At 41.3% G+C, this 22,184-nt stretch overlaps 1 protein-coding gene and 1 long non-coding RNA gene across 20 annotated transcripts in view; both read right to left on the bottom strand.

The window, feature by feature from the left end:
* Positions 1 to 12,754, bottom strand: part of TSC22D1 (TSC22 domain family member 1) — a 140,952-nt gene extending 128,198 nt beyond the window's left edge. For 10 of the 19 annotated variants that reach the window (XR_005292737.2, XR_006276625.1, XR_005292744.2 and 7 more), the window contains exon 1: positions 6,696 to 10,579. Coding sequence is in view for 6 of the 19 variants with exons in the window: in XM_043500874.1 (XP_043356809.1) it covers positions 3,124 to 3,127; positions 6,696 to 9,538 (2,847 nt within the window). In the remaining 13 variants the exon portion in view is untranslated. Of the gene's footprint in view, positions 1 to 3,123; positions 3,128 to 6,695; positions 10,581 to 12,626 lie in introns of those variants that run through there. The other 9 variants (XR_006276633.1, XR_006276635.1, XR_006276631.1 and 6 more) reach the window with 5 other exon arrangements.
* Positions 12,755 to 14,029: 1,275 nt separating this feature from the next.
* The window catches only part of LOC122457208, a 149,224-nt gene continuing 141,069 nt past the window's right edge, over positions 14,030 to 22,184 (bottom strand). Inside the window, exon 8 of the long non-coding RNA XR_006276650.1 lies at positions 14,030 to 14,445. This is a non-coding gene — a long non-coding RNA (uncharacterized LOC122457208). The remainder of the gene's footprint in view (positions 14,446 to 22,184) is intronic.

Genomic DNA, 22,184 nt, shown 5'->3' with positions numbered 1-22,184 from the left:
GACGTCGTATTTCGTAGAGCTTCTCACCACATGACTGACATTAATGTCTTTAGCCTTTAAAAAAAAAAAAACACCCTCCATAACAATGGTGTTTTATTCACACATCTTGGGAGTCTATTCTGCTCTCCAATTGCGCATAAAAACTCTTCCCTGCCTTCCTTAGCTTCAGGCTATTGTTTCTTGTCCTATTGTGTTTTGAGATTATGAATAGTTCTCTTACTTCATTTATATTAGTTGTTACTGTGAAATAATTTCTCAATTGATCAACCACCCTCACTTGCAGCCCCTCTCCTAGTGTATGGTAAAACATGAAGTTAATACTTCTACTTAATGTTATACTGTCTCCGGTGTTCTCATGTTAGTTTGCTATTTGCGCTCTCATGTTTTTTTCAGACTTGTTTCCATCCAGCTAAAAAAAGGTCTTCCATTCATGCTATTTTTCTCGCCAAGGTAAATGACTTTATTACTACTTATTCTCGGTCTGTGCTCCAAATGTGTGCTAGCCATTAAAACTTTACACTTCATTAAAACGGACTCTTATATTGGTTCAAATAGCCCACTGTTTTACTCATTCCAGATAATTCTGCAATCCCACCAAAGTAGTAGTATTTACTCAACTGGGACTTCATCATCAGGACTGTAGTACATAGCAAGGACAGGAAATTTTGTACTGCCAGCTGACAAGCTGTACTTTCCAGTTCTGTCAGACTAGAAATTTTCACAATAATTAAATGTATTTAAAAAAATTGAGAAAGTTCACAGTTGCTGTTTTTCAATGTTAAATAGCTCCAACTCCTTATTTCTTACACACACACACACAAAGGATTTAACTAGACAATGAATTATTTTCAGTTTTTAAAAATAATGAAGACAAAAAGGCACACAAAACTAGAGCGCTAAAGGTTTAAGAAAATTCCCTGCAGAGATCAAGTTACTGGCTGGAAAAGTATAGTTCTCAGCATCTGTGACAACTAGCCATATCTAACAGTGTTAGAGGACCAGCAACACCTTCTGCTATCTGCTGATTCTTCCTGCCCTTCGGTAGAGCCATTGGAATATCAACCACTGCAGCAATCCTCACTGTGTCAGAATATCATGAAACAGGAAGCAATGCATCTATGCAAGGTGCTAAAGAGAGCATCTTCCACATGGGTATCCCGAGTCCTCTCACTGAGAGGGCCAGAGATTTGCTCACTTGCCCCCTCCACTTCTTCTCCTAATGCATAATGAAGGAAAGGTATGTAGTGTATTTTCAGACACAATGAAAGCATTGTGTGTTTGGAAGAGCAGAGTCTTATGTCTGAGAACACTACATCATGGCCTGAGAGTGAACCAAGACTCTTGCAGGAAATAATGGGGACAGAGCACACTTTTTCCAGAAGCAGTTGCTTGGTGTAAATGACAGTGGAGTACCCTGCTTCCTCCCTCTTCCCTTCCAGCAAAGCAGAGATAATAGTGACAAAGTCACTCTTGCCTATGCGTAGCATCCTATTCCACTGTGCAGAGTGCAGAGCTGAGCCCGACAGCATGACACAGCAACAAGAGTGTTCTCTGCATCACAAGACAAAACTACATTCTATATTCACCAATCTGACTCACTATTGGTGAGAAGGTAAGTGTACTATTCCAGTTCTGTTAATAATCAAACTGAATTACGAAAGATCTATTAAAATAGAGTCAAACACGCTCTTCTGGGTGCAAATTTTAATGACAATTTCAAATTCAAGGCAAATTTATGAAGTTAAATTTAGCTTCTGAAATTGAAGGATTGTAACAATGATAGTGCTGACAGTCTGGTGTTACAGCTTACACAAATTCAGAAGCTCAATGCAAAGTGTTAAAGTACTATACCATTTTAAGAATGCCCCACAGTTCCCCCACAGCTCCAGTTCACAATGTATAAAATCTATGATAAAATCTTAGTGAATTTATATGGAGCTTGTTTTTAAACTAAGTTGTAACACTTAAAAATTAAAAGCATTAATAAGAGAAAGGATCATGCTATGCTCACAATTCTACAACCTAACCTACTTACCATAGGTGGTTAGCGACATCCTTAAAATCTCATTTGTTCTCTTGGCCTCAGGGGTCTATATTATATACACATTAATTTTTCCTGTAAAATTTTCCCCCCTTTCCTGACTGCATTCACTTGCAGTTAGCATTATTTTTTTTAAAGCTTTACAAGTGTGCTTTATTCACTTGGATTGGTTTCATCCATCCTCCCTTTTCATAACTTTAAGAAGCCTTGGACCAATCCTAGGGTCTATCCACAGGCAAATGTCTCTCAGCCACCAGTCCAATTTTAAAGACATCAGCAATCTGAAATCCAACGCGGGGGGGAAAAGGGGGAAGAATGTAAAATAGTTTCAGGTACTACACATGCCTTGAAGTCTCCATACCAGTTTTTATGGGTTTACGATCATTTTCCTACTTTTCAAACTGGTTTCTCGCACCCTGTTATTATGTGAAAGACACACACAAACAGGTGAAAAAACAGACTGACTAGAGAGGAAGGAGTGAAAGTGACTTACACAAAGTGCTCTGAAGTGCATGAAGAAAACAAGTGAAGAAAAAGATTTGTCTGATCTTTACCATCATTACAAGCAACATTTATGAACGAGAGGCAAACTGAAACAAAGTGTGATTTAAATTAACTGTGTACCCATAAAAATCGGTAGAAATACAATAGATTTGGATTTTGTACTTGTATGTAAACTAAATACTAAGAACTGTGCTCTTTATTGCACACATGGATTCCCACTGTGAACTTATTTGCATATGATGTTAATGCACTGCCTAGGAAGGTGTTGTTTGACTCATTTTGCAATACAAAGTCTACATACATGAAAATGTAATGGAAAATATTTAAGATCTGTTTATCTATTTGAAAGATTTCAAGAGCATTAAAAATAAAATGAAGAAAGATTTCCATAGTTAAAACATCTGAAGATCAAAGATTGTTTGAAATTGACTTGATTTAATAATCAGTCTCTGTGTAAACTGAGACAAGAGCCACCTATAAATGAGATAACCTTATGAAGCATCAATATATACTCTGACTCAAGAAAAAAAAAAAACTACCTAAACACCAAAAGGGAAGCTGCCTATATTTTAGGAAACTGAGCTATTAGGACAGATGACAAATTTAGAGTTTGACATGTCAAAAATGTGAGGTGAATATGACAGGCTAAGAGAACAGCAGCCAGAGGAAAGAGCTTATTAATATGGCAACTGTAACATTATTGCTTTTACCCTCTCTCTTCAATGACTGATGTTTATAGATTTATTTTCCACAGGATATCCTGTCAGGGAGTTCATCTTTATGTTCCTTTTTATGGCTTCTCTGCTATATTTAGAAACATAGTTTGACTAATATTGGGGAAATACCAGCTATTATTTCAAAGAGAAAATTCTCTTTCCTCTTAAAAGGATGTAAATAACACAGCAGAATATTTAACACCCTATGTACTAATAATGTGCACAGGAAAGAGTACAGTTTCTGCTCTAAAGAGGTAATAGGGTTGTTAATTTTAAGGCAAAAGGACATTGACACATGACTGTACACACAATTATAAAATGGTTTCACTGAAAGCTGCGATATAAATTACACGAGCTATTACATGGGTCAGACATTTCTTCAGATGCATGCTCACAATGGAATTTTACAACTTCTTCACCAGTCCAATTATGCTGTCACTCAGCATTATTCAATTACATTTTTTCTTCTGCATTTTCCCTTGTCAGATTTGGAACCATTTGTGATGTGTACACATTAATCTTAAATCAGAAAATGTAGTGCCCGCCTGGAGTCTAGAATCCCCTGCCCACATTTTACTTGTTAGACATATTTTAGGGTGTCTATTTCTTAGGCATAGAAAGTCTAGGTACATAATACAATATTGTTCCCTAAACAGAAGGCATCTAATCTAATACATACACCCTACAGCAAAAAACAACCAAAACCAAGACCACCAACTAAAGGAGACTGGTGGCTGAGGAGATCAGAGAAAAGCCAAACCAAAGGTATGTCACTTTTAGGAAATGACACAAGGTACAAGACTCAGACTCTGTTAGACGGCAAGTGGAAAGGCATTACAGAGCCAAGGATCTGGTACTGAAGATAGTTTCTCAGTAGCTCCAGGTTTCCATCCCCAGATGGAAAGAAAAACATTCCCACTAATGGTATATTCTGAAAGGGATACATGGGAGAGGATCTCTGAGACAGCCAGGTGCTAGAACATCTGTAAATAATCTTTGAATAAGCAGTGGACTGGCAACCAGTGCAGTGCACAGCGATAGTATAGTCTTCTCTCTACAGGTCTTTAAAAAGCAAGCAGCCATATTCTACTCTAAGCGAAGCATCTGAGTGATGTTCAGTGGTAGCTACATGAGAGCACATTTCAATAGTCTACTTGGAGATGACAAAGACATAAATAATGAGGGCACAGTCTGTGTAGGAGGGGAAAGAATGTATTCTTTGGCCAGCCAAGAAACTGAAGAAGGCAGCATTCCCAGCAACTGCTACTACCTGGGATTCAAGAACTACAAACAAATCTATCAACTGTGAAAAACAGCTGATTTCTACCCTCAAAATAAGTGTGCAGTCACATATCCCAGCCAATTTCTCAAAAAACTTTCCAATATCAGCAAGCATACTGCCATCTTAACTGGTTTTAGCACACCAGCTAGCATCAGTTTTGATTACTGCTTCCAACACTAGAAAAGCAAAAAGCAACGTTCAGGTTCTCCAAGGGAAAATAAAACAAAAACATCCCACAAAGATGAGCATTATTAGCATAATGGTGACACAGTGGGCCCATAACATCTTGATACCTCCTTTACCAGCTTCATATACTTGTTGAAAAGAAAGTGGGCCAACAGAATATTATGAGACCTCTTATGCGAGAGCCCTCATGGAAAATGAGCAACTTTCTAGCCCTCTGGGATCTCTTAGAAAAAATGATTAAAGCCACCTTAAGCACATCCACACCTCATGATCAACAGTATCAAAGACTGCTGATAACATATTAACATTAATATTGAATCCCGTTCAGCATCCTGAGATCTACCACAAGGGGGACAAATTTGTCCTCTGCTAGTTCTCAGGACTTCAACGGCTGTACAAAACTAAGAGTTAAAAAAAAAAAAAAACCCACCCCGTCACCTCTCATTGCAACTACATCCAAGGAAGAACCCCTGAATCTTTCCTTTTTTCTTCCCCCATTTATTTTCAAGGCTATTTAATTCTGTCCCAAGTTACCCTCCTCTCACATTAATGGAATTTCTTCTTCTCAGGGCTTATCTATACTTCCCGGGGGATTGATGAGCAGAGAATGATGCATCGGCGGTCGATTTAGCAGGTTTAAGACCCACTAAAATCGACCACAGTTCGCTCTCCCATTGACTCCTGTACTCCAGCGGACTGAGAAGAGTAGGGGGAGTCGACGGGAGAGCATCACACAGCGTGCACCCCATGGTAAGCAGATCTAAATTACATCGACTTGAGTTACACTATTCACTTAACTCCAATTGCGTAGCTTAGATTGAATTTCCCCTGTAGTGTAGACAAGGCCTCAGACTGTAAATTTTTTTGCGAGAAGTACCATGTCTTCATATGCATTTTTACAGAGCCCATTACAATAGGGCCCTAATCCCAACTGGGTTTACCAGATACAACTATTTTTATTTAATACTTATGTCCTAGCTGTAAATGGCTGTTGCCAGGGCTGCTACATTCTGCACAGGGAGCAGAAACCTTTGAAATTGACACAGTTACACATTGCCAAAGAAACCAGCACACGCACATACACAACACACACAAATTAAGATACCCAGTTCTCATCTATTTAAAAAACCCTCATGTTTCAAGTATCTAACAATGGTTCCTTGGAGACTGTACTACAGGCACATCAATTTCAAAGGCCTGTGCAGAATTGAGCAACCCCAGCAACAGAATAGGGCTTTAAAGTGGAAACTCCAGGAACGAAACATCCAACTGCCTCAGGTTGGGCTCAAAGAGCAGCAAAAGTGCTGTTAGAAGGGAGAAACAGCAGCAGAGAGCCATTGAGAGAAAACATCTAGGGTCAAAGTAGTCTCAACAATTTGTTTTAAAATAATCTCCTCTCACCCACCACCACCCCAGAGCAGCCCCACTCCACCCCCATATTGCCTGAAGTGGCTGGCCCAAACCTTCCATAACATATTCATTCACAGCAGACCCAAACATGATGTAGTCAAGATTCAAAAAGGAAATCTGAGATGGAGAGAACTCTTAGGCTTGTAAAATATACCTAAAAATAAACCTCAAATAGTTAATTGTATTTAAGAATTGCTCCCCAAAAACTTTATAGTTACCTAAGTATACCACTAAGCTCCAAAGCATACTTTTCCAGTCAACTATACACATTGTGTGTACATATAATACAATGAAGGGAGACATAGCCTGCTAGGTACTACTACACAGACAGTGTAGTCATGCAACATAGTTTCAGAGTGCAATGAATACAAAAATTTAAACACAGTAGCTGAATAGGTCATCACCTGAAAAAACTGTTTTTCTAACAAAGCAGGTATCACAACTGTATTTGCAACATTATACTTATTGATCTTATGAAATCACTGCAATTGTAATTGCAGACTAATGTGCACAAAAATGATACGGTTTCTTTGTAAAGTTACTGGCATGATCTTACCTCTCATCCTCACCATCAACAAGATGGGATGTCAATGGCAGTACCTTCAGTGGAAAAAGGGAAGCAGAGGATGTTATGCTGCTGCCACTCCCATCTGAAACAGCCGATGCTCCACCACCACTTTCCCCACTGGCAGCTTGAGGTAAACCAACTAAGGAAGGATCTGTAGGGCGCCTCCCATCTTCAATTTGGCTTACAACTGACTGAGTTAGTGATTGTGCAGAGAACTGGGTAGTGCTTAGCGGTATCTGTTGTGGCACATTCTGTGCCACTGGCATACTTATACTAGTTGTTATCAAGGGAGGCTGACTAACACTTTGAACCAAATTCCCATTTTGCACAGCTGAAGCTTGTGCTATGTTCTGTGATGGACCCAAAATTACAGGAGCAGAAGGTATACCAGGAGGTACATTTGAACTAGCTTGACTTGGTGCAGGAACAGTACTAGTAGAAGGTATAGGGCTAACTGCAGGCAATGGCTGGCTGGTCATTCCTTGAACTACAGTTTCTACTTGTGCCTGGGGTTGTACAGATAAAGCATTTTGTGAAGCAATGACCATCTGCGGAGGAAGGCTTGAAGCACCAGCTTGTAGCCCCTGCTGAATTATCCCAGTCTGAACAGGCTGCACCACTTGTGAAGACAGAGGAGCAGCACTTTGCTGCATAACTGAAGGTGTAATTTGGTTTGCAACAGGTGGCTGCTGCACCACAGCAGGTACATTTCCTTGTTGTCCAACGTTAATAATTTGACCACTAGTACCTACAAGTGGCATTGCTGTCTGAGCATGTGCAACAGGCTGAGCTGGTGCCACAGCAGGGTGTACTTGTACAGAAGGTTGGATACTTGGTGCCTGAGCAACAGGAACCGGTGTTCCTGCTCCTACTCCTGTAGAGCTGGACTGCACAGCAGGCACTGGAGGCTGAAGTATCTGCTGATGTTGTATGTAGTCCGGTATGGTCCCTGTCATGCAACTCTGATTCACTGGTTTAACTCGTGCTGGGGCCATCTGCGTAGGAAGTGTCTGTTGTTGTCCATACTGTAACTGCTGTTGTGGTACAACAGGCAAAGTTTGCACAGGCTGTGAGGGTTGAGAATATGATAGCTGCTGTTGAGCCACACTTGGAATGGCAGGTTGTTGGTGACCTAAAGATGATACACCTACCACATTAACTGGAGTTGACTGAACACCAGTAACTGTTGTTAGACTAGCCTGCACTGAAGGCTGGACTCCTTGCTTTTGCTGTGGATAGTTTACTTCTTGAGAAGGCAATTGTACTTGTGCAAGCTGTGACTGAGAAATACTCTGTGGTATATTGGATGCTGGAATAGTCTGAGGTCCAGCACTACTAAAATCCATCTGCTGTGGACCCACACCTTGAAATGTCTGCTGTTGTATCACAGTAGGTGCTCCCATTTCCCCGCTTCCCACACTTTCTGTGTAGTGACTCAGTGTGCTTACATTGCTGCTAACAGAACTCCCACTCGTGCTCTCCCTTTCAGAAGTCACTTCAAATGGATTTTGTTTTATAGTCTCTACCACTTTGTTTACTGCTACTCCTTCTGTAACTGTTACAGTGTTTTCTTTATCATAGAATTCAGTGCATATCCATCTACCTTTTTTAAAAGGTTCAGAACTGGAGTCTAATTTTACAACTCTAAACCTTGATGTGCCAGCTGCAGGCTGCTGCTGACTTGATCCCACTGCGATTCCTGCAGTTGGATTAGTAACATTATTAATGATATTAGAGGAAGCACTTGTACCATTGCCAACACCACTCAAGATATTCACATTAATATTGCTGCTCGTTCCAGACAAAGCATGTACACTAGCAGCACTTGCGATGTTGCTTAAGTTTATATTAACGTTACCAAGCATGCTGCTTGTCATACTAGGACTACCACCGCCCACATTACTTAACGTACTAGTTCCAGTAACAGGACTTACACCTACACTGACAGGAGTACTCGTAGTGCGAATATTAGACAGGGCAGATGCAGGTGTACCAGTGGATGATGCAGCAGAAACTGGTGCAGTTGTGATAACATTGTCAGAGCTTCCAGCTGTGGACAGCTTTCTAAATGATGGACTTGGGGGTGGTCCTCCAGAAGCTGGTGTACTGCCCACCCCAGGATGCGATGGATGATGATGCCCATGATGGTGATGATGAAGGTGGTGGTGATGGTGACCATGATGGGGGTGAACATTTCCATTGATCACAACACTCTGCTGTGGGTGATGAGGCAAAGGGATATGCTGCTGAGGAAGGTGAGGCTGGTTTGGAGAGATGGCCCCAGGAGTCTCAGCCTCTTGGAAGTTATTTAAAGTCTCTTCGGAGGAGCTCCGTTCAGGTTCACCCAAGTCAGTGGCCCTGGATAAAGAAACATCCAAAATTTCTGAAGACGACAGGTCTTCAGTGTGGGACTCATCCAGGTCGTCGTAGCTTTCCGTGTCCTCGGCTATGCTGTTGTTGGAGCTCATACTGGCGGAGATCTGAGCTGGGGTCACGCTGGTAATTTGGAAGCCACTTTTCTTTTTCATTTGGGCTCCAGCCTGTGCAAGAGGCTGTGGCTGGAGTTGAGGCTGAGCGAGGAGGTTCAGGCTTTGCGGAGGAGGGGGTGGAGGCTGTGGACCCGCCGATGAAGATGCTGCAAGAGATGGAGGCGGCGGCTGGATGAGCAGCGGCGGCGGATAATCCTCGGTGGAGAGGGCACCGCTACCAGCGCCGGTACCTGGTGCATTGAGCGCAGTAACGCAGCTGCCGCCGCTGCCCCTTCTAGGAAACATTGCCGGGTGCGCCATCTTCCTAGCACTAAGGTCTGCGGCTGAGTCAGGCTGGTGCATTGTACCGGCTTTATTTTAAGAGTGCAATTGCCCGGCCCGGAGAGAGACAGCCACACAGTTAGCTTTGCATGCAACCCAGGGCAGAGGCACCACACGCACACACAACCCCCTCTCCCCGCTGGCGCACACAGCGCAGGCTGAGACGCCTCGGCACAGCCGGCACTGCCACTAAACCGCCCCTTTTCCTCCTCCTCTCGGGGGCGGGGGCGAGGCCGGGTCCCTCCGCCGCCTTCAGATCAGAGCCAGTGAACGTGACACTTTCAGTCCTTCGCCGTTCACTTTCCCCTCCGATCTCCACTCCCCCCGAGCCCTCTTCTCCGCCGGGGAGGGGAGGGGAAGAAAATACCCACGTTATCCGGCCAACTCGGAAAGCAACCGCCCGCCCCCCTTCCCCGGCTCCCAGCCGAGCTGCGTGCAGCTACAGCGGGGTGACTGCGGGCAGAGCAGACCTCCCCGCCGCGGGGCCCCGGGGGAGCGGCCGGGTGCGGAGCAGAGGCGAGGGGGTGTCGGGGGCTCCGCGGAGCGGCAGGCTGGGGCGCCTAGGAGCAGCCAGGCGCCGGCGGATACGTACAAGGCTGGCACGCAGCAGGGCGGCGGCAGCAGCCTGAGCCGGGCAGGGCCATTCCCGTCAGTGGCCGCCATGGAGCTGAATCATTTTGGGGTGGTTAAAGAGAGGAGGAGGAGGCCGGAACAAGCAGCCAGCCAGCCAGCCGCCCTCCTCCCCCAGGAGAGCCCGGCGCAGGGCGGGGAGCCGGCCCAGCCTCTCCCTCCGCCGCTCCCTCTCGCTGCGGCCAGGCGTTCGCTTCAGCCGCTCTGCCCCGGCTCCCTCGGGCTCACGCCGAGCTCCTCTGCGGAACCAGGCTGGGGATGAGTCGCCCTCGTCCTCCTCCTCCTCCTCCTCCCTCCTCTGCTGGGTCTGTCTGCCCCCGGCTCCTCCGCTACCGCGACTCGTCCTCCCCCGCCCCCCAGGCCTCCTCACACGGCATTGGAGCACGGCGCCCAAGCTGGGCAAGGGGAGGGATTGGCTGGAGAGGGAGGGAGAAGAAGAAGGGAAGTAAGATGGCGGCGGCGCAGGCGCGCTGAGCCCACAGACATAAAGGCCTGTCTGGAGCCGGCGGCCGGAAATAGGTTCGGCTCCGGCCGGCGGAAATTGCCGAGCGGTGACGGGGCGCTCGGCTTGCCCAGCGAATCCGGGTGGGGGCGGGGCAGGCCGCGGGGAGAGGGCTGGGCGCCTACCATTGGCGGAGCGGCCCCCGGGTTATTAATAGGCTCCCGCAGTGCGGGGGGGAGGGGGTGACTGCACGGGCTGTACCACGGGGGGGGGGAGATGCCATCGCCACGCCCCGGGCAGAACGTCACTGTCTCAGATCCACGCAGCTCGGGCTGCACCTGATCGGCCCCGCCCCCTCCCCATCCCCATCCTGTTGCAGTGTTAAATTCTGTATCTTTCCATCAGTTCTAATTTCGATCCAGGCTATTCTCCTCCTCCTCCTCCCCATCCCCCTTTGCTGAGTGAGAAACCTGAGGCTTTGTCATCAGGGCTGCCTTTTTCCCGCATCACGTGCCTCTTTTGTGCCACAAACTGCAGTTGCCATGTGGTTCCCCCCCCCCCTCCACAGAGGGCTGGGTGGGGGAAGCGGAGAGGTTGGTGGGTGGGGTGCAAATAGCGCCCTTATTGGCTACTGCACAGTTGGTCACTGCTGTTAGTGGAGATGTTTCTGGTGTGACTCATCCTTTCATTAGATTGGGTGAAGCTCTGGAGGTGGGCTCATGCTTTTTAACTCCAGCCTAGCGCAACTCTCCCCCTCCCCCCCAGATTTCCACTCACCTGAAACTTATGAATTACACAGAGGAAGATGTGAATTCACAACAATTAAAAATGTTTTCAGTTCAATTGTTTCCGCATAAATGTTAGTGCTGTAGATAATATAGTACCTCTTACTGGATTAACCAAAAATTTAGGAATATATAAATATTTAGGCAGCAAAGATCTTTTCTACAGTGATACAGGCAACATAGATGATATGATATTAAGGACAGTATATCATTGCTGTGTTAAACATTCAAAGCTGCATATAAAAAGATGCAAGTAATGAATGCAGCTTTTTTTAATTTGCTATATCTACATCAAATATATGTAGATAAATGTTTCTTATAAAACAGCTATAACTAAAGGAAACACACCCGTGCAACATTTCACATCTCGCAATTAATATACGTGTTGGTGGTAGCTAAATTATAGTGTAGTAATTTTAAATCCACCAATCAAAATAGCACCCCTTTCAACAGCCTGCAACCAACATTCTGCAAAAAAAGAAAGCCCTCACTTTCCCTCTACTATCAGAACGATGAGGCTCAATCTACCCAACTACCCTCTTCCCTCCACAGTGGTTTTGTCTACACGTACACGATTGTGTTCAAAAACATTAACACAACAAGATTTTGTCTTTAGTGTGAACAAGAATTTTAAAAGTGTGAGTAAATATGTTTTCCAGCAGCATGCACTTCCCAGTATAGACCAGGCCAATGTAAGAAAAAACTTCATCAAGAGCTAGTCCTTGATGCAGCCAACGAGATGGCCTAGCAGATCTCTGCATGGAACCACGTTAATTTCCATGAGGCTCCAGCAAATGTGAAAAAGGGCTGCCCACATGGAGCTCATTGTAGCATCAGGACTTTATAAACATGTTTAATTTTAATGGGACTACACCTGCTGAAAGGTAAGCATGTACATAAGTGTTTTCAAAGTCAAGCCTAAAGTGGCAAGTCTCTTTCCATTATAAATTCCTACAATTTTCTCAAAAATTCTTCTTAGGGCTGAAATTTTCCATTATCAGTCTCAGCCCAGAGGGGATTTTTTTTCTGAATATTTTAGCAAAATACAGTCAGTTTTAAAATAGGTAGTCAGTGAAAACAGGTAGAACTTTTTTTTCCCCACTTTAAATAGCATTAAAACATTTAACTGTACATGAATAACTAAAAAGGGACTGAATTTTAAAGTTTGTATATAACTACTTCCTAATGAGGAATAGACATCAAATAAGTTTGAAAAAAAAAAAAGTAAAATTATAACTGGTTAAATATTTACTTTTGCATATGCATGCTGAAAGAGTTCTGTTCACTTGATATTTTGATAGTTGTATGCAGCTCTACTGGGCTGTAAGCTCCATTTAACAACAGCTAAGTCCTGATCCTGCAATTGAGTTCTCACAGTTCTGTTACTGCAAATCAGGAACAGAAAGAAAAATAAAGTTCAAATAGGAAAGTTAACTCCATTATATAATGCACATATAGTACAATAAATTAGACATTTAACAATCCAAACAGTAATCTAGGTTTGAGGACGAATATATGATATAGTCTGATAAGAGTCTTTTACCTAAATAATATTCTGTATGCATACCCTTTTCTTTAAAATCTTGTTGTAAACCTGAATAAAATGTCAGCAGAGTCACGTTTATGCATCCGATGAAGTGAGCTATAGCTCACAAAAGCTTATGCTCAAATAAATTTGTTAGTCTCTAAGGTGCCACAGGTACTCCTTTTCTTTTTGCGAATACAGACTAACACGGCTGCTACTCTGAAACCTGACATTTATCCGTGTTCTTGTGAATGGTTATTGGTATAGCTGGTTAAAACGAAGAGAGTGGAGGGAATTATCACACAAAATGTTGTGATTTGTTTTTCATCCCTCTCCATTTTAAATTTCTTTGTCAAATTAAGCATATTTCAGTGAAAATTTAATTTAAAAGAGTCCTTTTCTTCAAAAAATTGTGACCCACTCTGTCTCTTGGTTTCCAGGTTATAAATGAATACTGACATTGTTGTATAGCTGATACTTCCAGGAAACTGTGGCCTGGCACCTTTTTATGATCTGGAGGAAAGCTGCAAAGTGAGGGTACTGCTACATCAATCAAATATAAAACTATAGGTGTGACTGCTTCATGTGCTGGATGCAGCCCCCTTGCCTTTGAGCACAACTAATGGTTACGAAGTGGGCACTACTGCAATCCATTTATTACATATGCTGGAGATGGAAGACTTCAAGAATGTTGCAAAGGAAGAGGAGTCACTTTAGACTGGACCTTCCCATGTATATGCTTCCCCAAATGTATAACCACAGATGGTCTCAGCCCCCATCCTAGCCCTTGGTGCTACATAGGAAAGCTGTGTGTCAGAAGGAAGATATCTAGTTCAGCCCAACAATCTTGTAACTTCAATTACTGCAACAGGACAGACTAAATATTTAGATATCTATCTTTTATATATTAAAAATCTTATCAAAACAGAAACAACAAGAATCTGGCTGCCACCCCATATTCTCAAGCTACTGTTCCACAGATATCAGAAACAGCATTATTTTAGTATTAGTAGCTCCTTCACTATGTTACACTAGTAATATACATTCATCTCTGTTCACACCATCGACTGTATGTGGATGTAAGCTAATTACTAAACCATTCAATAGGCACAGTTTGTTGGCTTTAATCAAGACTAGGACAGGAACATTGTAAGTCAATTTCCAGGTTTATTAGTAAGCCTGTATGGTAGTACTTTTTTTTTTTAAAGTCACTAACAATAATAAAAAAATGAAGTGTTTTGCTATGGAGTTGCAATAGTTACTTGAGATAGTGGTTTAGCATTCTATGGACTGGTTGTTGTTTTTTGATATTTTTTAACTGATGACTATATTTAATCTATAAAGGTGACCTACAAAGGCTTGTGCAATCTTTTTTGTTCTTTAAATAAGTCCTAAAAGGAATTCTCTCACCCTTCATCTCCCAAAATGTTTCATTCCGCTTCCCTTTTTTTCTTAGAAAAACCAGGAACGTCATGTCTTGAATTTTCTTTTTTTGTTGGATGATTTATTGGAGGATTCAAAAACACATAGTGGGAGATTTTTCAGCCTGCAAGCAAAAGGCAGCAGTGTTGAATCTTTAGCAAATACAATTTCTTCCAAAGTTTAGTTAAGTGTTGACAGAAACTAAGAATTTTAGCTATCTTAATAAAAATACCATACCCTCTCCATTAAGCCAGTTTAACCCTCTTGGTTTGGTACTAGTGAATTGTAATCATACTAAACCATCTGTAAAGTAATTTTTTAAAATGTCACTGCATGGTTTCTCAAGCCGTGTCATGTGGGTAGGTTGCACAGTAGTTAGCCCTTTTCACAAACATTACATTCAAATGCAAATTTGATTAAAAAGGTTTAAAAGCTTTGTTTTATCATTCAATTACAGCATGTAAAACATTGAACACAAAGCTTTAGTACAATGGTAAAAGAAAATGTTCACACCTTCTGTTGCTCATACATTATCAGCCAAAGCAACTGCCTGATCTTATTGCTGTAACCCATCATCCTCTCTTCTACTCCCCCACCTTCACCTCCATTTGCAATCATCACTCATCAAATTACATCCTAAATATGGGCTCAATTCTGGAAGGCCTTTGATAAATATTCCTTATTCATAGATGTAAAGTCAATCATTTAAATTAGGGTTTACAGGATAGAGCCTTTAGCTTTTAACTCTTTGGGTCTTTTATTAGGCTGTTATGTACCACACCATATTTATGTTCTCTGTGTATGTGTGTATATAAATCTCTCCTCTGTTTTTTCCACCAAATGCATCCGATGAAGTGAGCTGTAGCTCACGAAAGCTTATGCTCTAATAAATTTGTTAGTCTCTAAGGTGCCACAAGTACTCCTTTTCTTTTTACCATATTTATGATGCATCTTAAATAAAATCAACGATCAAATAATTTACAGAAAATCGTTTGCTTGCCAAATATAGCCTCCTTTTGTCCTTGCTGAATGTCCATGAGCAGACTGTGATTCCCTCAGATTTCCTCAACTGGTTTTTGTGGTTTCTTTTACTCTTTATGAATTAATTATGAATAGTTAGAGTGGGGTATTTATTACTCAATGGTGGAAAGCTGAGCTGTTTTGGTTAGTTGTGAGTGGGCACATAATACACATGGTATTGTTTCTTTTCACTGACTGGGACCCTATTGAGGAAAGCACTTAAGCACATGCACAAATCCATCTCTATTCAGAAAATCATTTAAGGGTGTGCTTAACTTAAGCATGTGGCACTTAAGCACATGCTTAAATTCTTCCTTAGATAGGGATGCTTTTCTGATTCAGGGCCCAAAGGAGTGTAACACATATAAGAAGGGGCAAGTCTTTAGAGCCTCTGTTTGGGGACAAATAAACAAGAGTAGGGAATTTTGGAACATACTACATCTTTTTCTTTCTGGGACTTTTCTGAGGCACAATTCCTAAAAAATTAATCTGTAACAATTAATCAATAAATACTACAATCATCTCACTTTTCCATTGCATAAAGTAACTGGAGGTGCATATGCTGACCAGTGAAGCGTGCAGGCAGATCCTTTCTGGAGTCATTTCATTCTTTCTGCATCCTGTGTGGCACCCCTGCTGTGCCAAGCAAAGTCTGATCCTATATAAAATATACCATTCCTGTTGCAAATATTTTTTTTTGAAAATCTAAAATTTGCAATCTTAAACTTTGCTTACTGCATGCATCAATCCTAAAAAAACTGGATTGTTTGTGGAAGAAAAACACAAAAGAGGCATAAGCCCAACAGAAGCAAATTCATTTTAAGAGCATTCACCCAGCTCTAAAAATAAAGGATATTTATATTGTCTTACTCCTCTAACAGTGGAGATGTAAACTCATTCACACTAATAATAAAGCAGGATATTTTAATTTCTCCATCTACATGAGTTCTTTTGTTTGTTCCCCATAAACCAAAGAACTCATATAGATGGAGGTTATCCAAAGCATCCTCACTTTGAACTTTTTCAAATTTTAAAATGCTGCATCTCTGCAGTGCATGACACTCTTGCTCCTGTATATATTTTTTATGCAAATCCTGGGAAATGAAATGGAATGTCAATGGAAACTAAGACAATTTAGTCAACAAAAGACAATGGTGAATAGGTGGAATGGGATTCCAAATTGGGGTGGGAGTGGGGGGGTGGAGAATAATTGGATGATTTTGTCAATTTCAGTAAAGCAAAAGAAATATACATCCTGCAAACATTTATATGCATGGGCTTAATTTTAGTCATGTGATTCATTCCATTGACTAGTTTAATTTTCAATCACTAGCACAAATTAAGTAGGTTTTTATGCACATGCTTCAGTGGGACTACACATGAGCTTAAACATGTGTAAGTCTTTGAAGGATCAGGGGATAAGAAATTGTATTTGCTCTGGGCAGTTGGATGTTGCATTAGGATGATAATAGTATTAATTCCTCACTTTAAGGTAAGTGATGTCATTCCACATACTCATAGGTATGGAACTAGAGGTGCTGGGGGTGCTGCAGCACCCTTGGCTTGAAGTGTATATACAGGGTTTGCAGTTTGGTTCAATGGCTCTCAACAGGCCCACTATAAAAATTGTTCTAGCACCCCTGCACCTACCGCCAAAATAAAGATCTTCTACAACATTTTAAAATGTATTAGCACCTATCTGTGCTTGTGGTTTTAGCAATAACAACCTGTCCAGCAGTTTTTCAGCTTTAGGATCTGGTGAAATTACATTTTTCCATTTTTACCACACATTGAAGGGGGAAAAAAAGACAAATAAAAACATGCTTTTATTGATCAAAGTCTGCTTTCTCTCTCTTCAGTTAAAAACTGGAGCTCACCAAGGATGACTGGAAATGCTAAATATGGCAGTGTTGCTAGCCCTGTCTTCCTGCAAAGTGGACTACCAACTAATATAGACTAAGAAAGGTGGAGAGGGTATCAAAACATTCCTTAAGTTCTGCTCACAAAATACCATAGTCTTTTCCTGATCCCAAAAGGCTGCAAGGATAAAGGAAAATGTCCCTACATGGCTCAGGTCTGTCCTCCAAGACTGTATTCAGAGGATTGTTATGACTAATTGTTCCTCTGCCTCTTAAGCCCTCCCTTGTCATGCAGTCCTCTCCCCCATGCTATTCAACATTAATATGAAGCCAGTGGGAGACCTAGTGAGAAAATATGGGCTGAAGTACCAACAGTATGTTGCCTACAATCAGCTCAGTAATATCTCCCACTACCCCAAAAGCATTTGTCCTCAGATTGACACAGGCCTGCTTCATCTCCTCATCAGCTACATAGGATGAACCACAGAGAGAAGCTGCAGCCAAAGAGAGGAACAACTCCCCATGTGCTCGTTTTCATTGAGCAAAAGGTGAAATATCAGCGACAGAAGGTAAGCATTCATCATTCTGTATCTAGAAGAGAGAATAAACAGAACACAAACTAAATTTATAGATTATATTAAAATGGGTGGCGTTGTGAAAAAACAAATAAATAAACAAAACAGATTTAGGACAAAAATAATACAAAGAGACCTACATATTAATAATAAAATGAGATTCAACATGGAAAAAGATGCAAACTAGAACTGTACAGTTAGTGAAAAAAATCTGAAGCACGCATACTCAGTGGGAGGGAGAAATCTAGCAAACAAGAATACTGCAAGGAAATTAGAATGATAGTAAACAGCAAATTAGACATGAGTTTGCAATTTGATATAGCTGCAAGAAGACTTTTGTAATTTTTGGAAGAATAACACAAGGAGTATGGGGAATAAACAGGAAGAACTGGAAGTATTAGTACATAAGATAAATTATTACTTAACTGACATCACATAGACTTGGTGGGATAAATCTCATGACTGGAATATTGGTGTAGAGTGGTATAGCTTGGTCAGGAAGGACAGGCAGGGAGAAAAAAGGAGGAGGTGTTGCATTATACATCAAGAACATACACACTTGTTCTGAGGTCCATAAGGAAGTGAGGGGTAGACCAGTTGAAAGTCCCTGGGTAAAGATAAAAGATGGGAAAATAGGGGCTATGTCAACATGATAGGGGTCTACTATAGACACCAAATCAGGAAGAGGAGGTGGATGAGGTATTTCTAGAATAAACAACAGCAACATCCAAAACACAAGATGTGGTAGTAATGGGAGACTAACTACCCAGAAATCTGTTGGAAATTTTCCAATATGTTCATGGTATGTATTGGGGACAACTTCTTTAACAAAGTAGAGAAGTAACCAAGGGGACAGACATCCTCAATTCTTCTCCCAACAGGGAGAAATTGGTTGCAAATCTGAAGATGGAAGGCAACTTAGGTGAAAGTGATCATGAAATGACAGATCTCCTTATTCTAAGGAAAAGGAAGAGTGAGAGCAACAGAATAAGGACAATGGACTTTAAAAAACAGACTTTAACAAACTCAGAGAACTGGTAGGTAAGGTCCCCTGAGAAGAAAATCTAAGGGATAAAGGAATTCAGGAGAGATGGCAATTTCTCAAGGAGACCGTATTAAAGGCACAACTGCAACTATCCTGATGAGAAGGAAAGATAAAAATAATAGAAAGAAGCAATATTGCTCCATCAGGAACTCTTTAGTGACTTGAAAGTCAAAAAGGAATCCTACAAAAAGTGGGAACATGGACAAATTGCTTAGGAGAAGTGCAAAACAATAGCACGAGCATACAGAGACAAAACTCAGAAAGGCTAAGGCACAATACGAGTTACACTTAATAAGGGACAGAAAAAGGCAATAAAGAGGTTCTTTAAATATATTAGGAGCAAGAGAAAGATGAAAGAAAGTGTAGGTCCTCTGCTTAGCAGGGAAGGAGAGCTAATGACATCAAGAAGGCTGAGGTGTTTATTACCAATTTTGCTTCAGTCTTCACTAGAAAGATTAATGGTAACCAGATACTCAACACAATTAGGGGAGGGAATGCAAGCCAAAAATAGGGAAAGAACAGGTTACAGGATGTTTAGATAAGTTAGATGTTAAGTTGACAGGGCCTGATCCAATTCATTTTAGGATATTTAAGGAACTATCTGAAGAAATCCCAGAACCATTAGCAATTATCTTTGGGAACTCATGGATGACTGGAGAAAGGCAAACATAGTACATATCTTTAAAATGGGGAACAAAGAGGTCCTGGGGAATTATAGACCAGTCAGCTTAACTTCAGTACCTGGAAATATAGTGGAACAAATTATTAAACAATCAATTTGTAAATACCTAGAGGATAATAGACTTATAAGGAATATCTAGCCTGGATTTCTCAAGAACAAGTCATGCCAAACCAACATGATGTCATTCTTTGACAGTACTTCTTTGACAAGTACTCCTGTTCTTTTTTCTTTGACAGAGTTATTGGCTTAGTGGATAGGGAGGAAGGAGTAGACATTACATATCGTGATTTTAGTAAGGCTTTTAACACAACCTCACATGACATGCTCATAAGCAAACTAGGAAAATGTGGTCTAGATTAAATTACTATAAACTGGCTGCAGAACTGGTTAAAAGACCATGCTTAAAGAGTAGTTATCAATGATTTGCTGTCAAACTGGGAGGACATATCTAGTGAGGGCCTATAAGGGTCAGTTCTGAGTCCAGTACTATTCAATATTTCCATTAATGACTTGGATAATGAAGTGGAGAGTATGCTTATAAAAATTGCGGATGACACCAAACTGGGAGGGATTGCAAGCACTTTGGAGGACAGGATTACAATTCAAAATGACCTTGTCAAATTGGAGAATTCATCTGAAATCAACAAGATGAAATTCAATAAGGACAAGTGCAAAGTATTACTCTTAGGAAGGAAAAATTAAATGCACACTACAAATTGGCTGGGTGGTAGTACTGCGGGAAAGGATCTGGTGGATCATAAATTGAACATGAGCCAGCAACGTGATGCAGTTGCTAAAAGGGATAATATTATTCTTGGGTGTGTTAACAGGAGCCTCATATGTAAGACATGGGAGGTATTCTCTGTTTGGCACTGACAAATCTCAGCTGGAATACTTTGTTCAATTCTGGTTGCCACATATTAGGAAATAGATGGATACATTGGAGAGAATCCACAGGAGAGCAACAAAACTTAAAAAAGGTTTAGCAAACCTGACCTATGAGGAGAGGTTAAAAAAACCCAAAACACTAGGCATGTTTAGTCTTGAGAAAAGAAGACTGAGGGGGGGACCTGACAACAGTCTTCAAATACGTTAAGGGCTGTTACAAAGAGGACAGTGATCAATTGTTCTCCATTTCCACTGAAGGTAGGGCTAGATGTAATGGACTCAATCTGCAGCAAGGGAGACTTGGGTTAGATATTAGGTTAGAGATTGTGTTAGAAAAAACTTTGTAACTATAAGGGTAGTTAAGCTCTGGAATAGGCTTCCAAGGGAAGTCGTGGAGTCCCCATCGTTGAAATCTTTTTAAAACAAGGTGGAAAAACACCTGTCAGCTTTGGTCTATGTTTACTTGGTCTTGCCTCCGCTCAGAGGGCTGGAGTTGATGACCTCTCAAGGTCCCTTCTAACTCTACATTTCTATGATTATATGATATGCAAAGGCATCAGGTTAAAAGCTGTGGTGTGGCTATGTGTGACCCAGGAACCTCTTGATGCCAACTTGGATCCCTTGGGTCAATTATATGCATAATAATTCACTAAAAGGTGACATGTTAGGTCTCTACTGAGAGCCACTAAAGCACTGGTCATCATAACCATTGAGAAATGTTTGTAAGCATAACATTTAAGAGTTATGTACCTATATTGTAAATTATGTCTATGAGTTAAAGCACACAGGTGGTGACAAATATGTTTTTTTCAGACATGTAGGAGACCACTTATTTATCTGTCTGGTTACATGCAAATTAAGTATTGTATACATCACAATGAATATCTATTAGCATACTAAACTACCAGCTAATCAAGATTAAGAAATTAACAAGAGATCACAAAATCTACAGGAAGGAACACACAGCAGGAGGATGTCTGGTTTATTAATAAAAATCAAAGAATTGTTTTGTTATATCGGGGATTGCAAAGGAACATGCTGGTATCTTTCACCTAGGAAGTAAATTGACATTGGGGAGTACTTCACAAATAGAAGATAATAGCCAAGTCTAACAGTAATATTCTGGAAGGACTGTGGGTAGGATTTTTCACTTATGACACAATAATATCCTATCAGTTAAGTGTAGGCTCTACTAAGCACATTGTGATTTTATTTTATGTTTTGTTTCCAATATTTCTGCTTGCTGTCATTTGAATCTCTGTTCTTTGTTAAATAAAATTAGGTTTGTTTATAGGGAACACAAGTATAAGTGCTGTGTGCTAAGCAGAACTGAGTTCTACAAAGTAATTCGTAAGCAGCAGTGTACTGTTCCTTTGGAAAAGAGGATCTAGGAATTCTGAGAGTGTCCAGTGGATCGGGGTGGGGCACTCCAGGGAAATGTTTGGAGGACTCTGGGGTTGGAGCGTGCCTGCCATTAATTTGTAAAGAAAGAATGGGACCTACAAAGGCCTGAAAGGCAGTGCTTGTGTTGTCAGAGGCTGGAGGGGTCAGGGAATTGACTCACGGTATGGTATCAGTATGAAGAATACAGGGTAGCCTCCAATTAGCAACCCCGAGGATTGGTGCAGTAGTCAACTTTTGTTTCAAAAGTTCTCTGGCGGCCCATCTACTCTCAAGTGGCTGTTTTCCATTCTATCTACTTCCTTTGGGACCACCATCGAGAATTCAAAGATTTCACAGTAATAGAATATCTCTCTACAAATCTTCAATAGTAACCAGCAAATCCTAAGAATC

The sequence above is a fragment of the Dermochelys coriacea genome, chromosome 1 (genome assembly GCF_009764565.3).
Source record: "Dermochelys coriacea isolate rDerCor1 chromosome 1, rDerCor1.pri.v4, whole genome shotgun sequence".
Taxonomy (NCBI): Eukaryota; Metazoa; Chordata; order Testudines; family Dermochelyidae; genus Dermochelys; species Dermochelys coriacea.
Note: the sequence above shows the minus strand (reverse complement) of the source record. Positions and strands in the feature narration are given on the sequence as shown.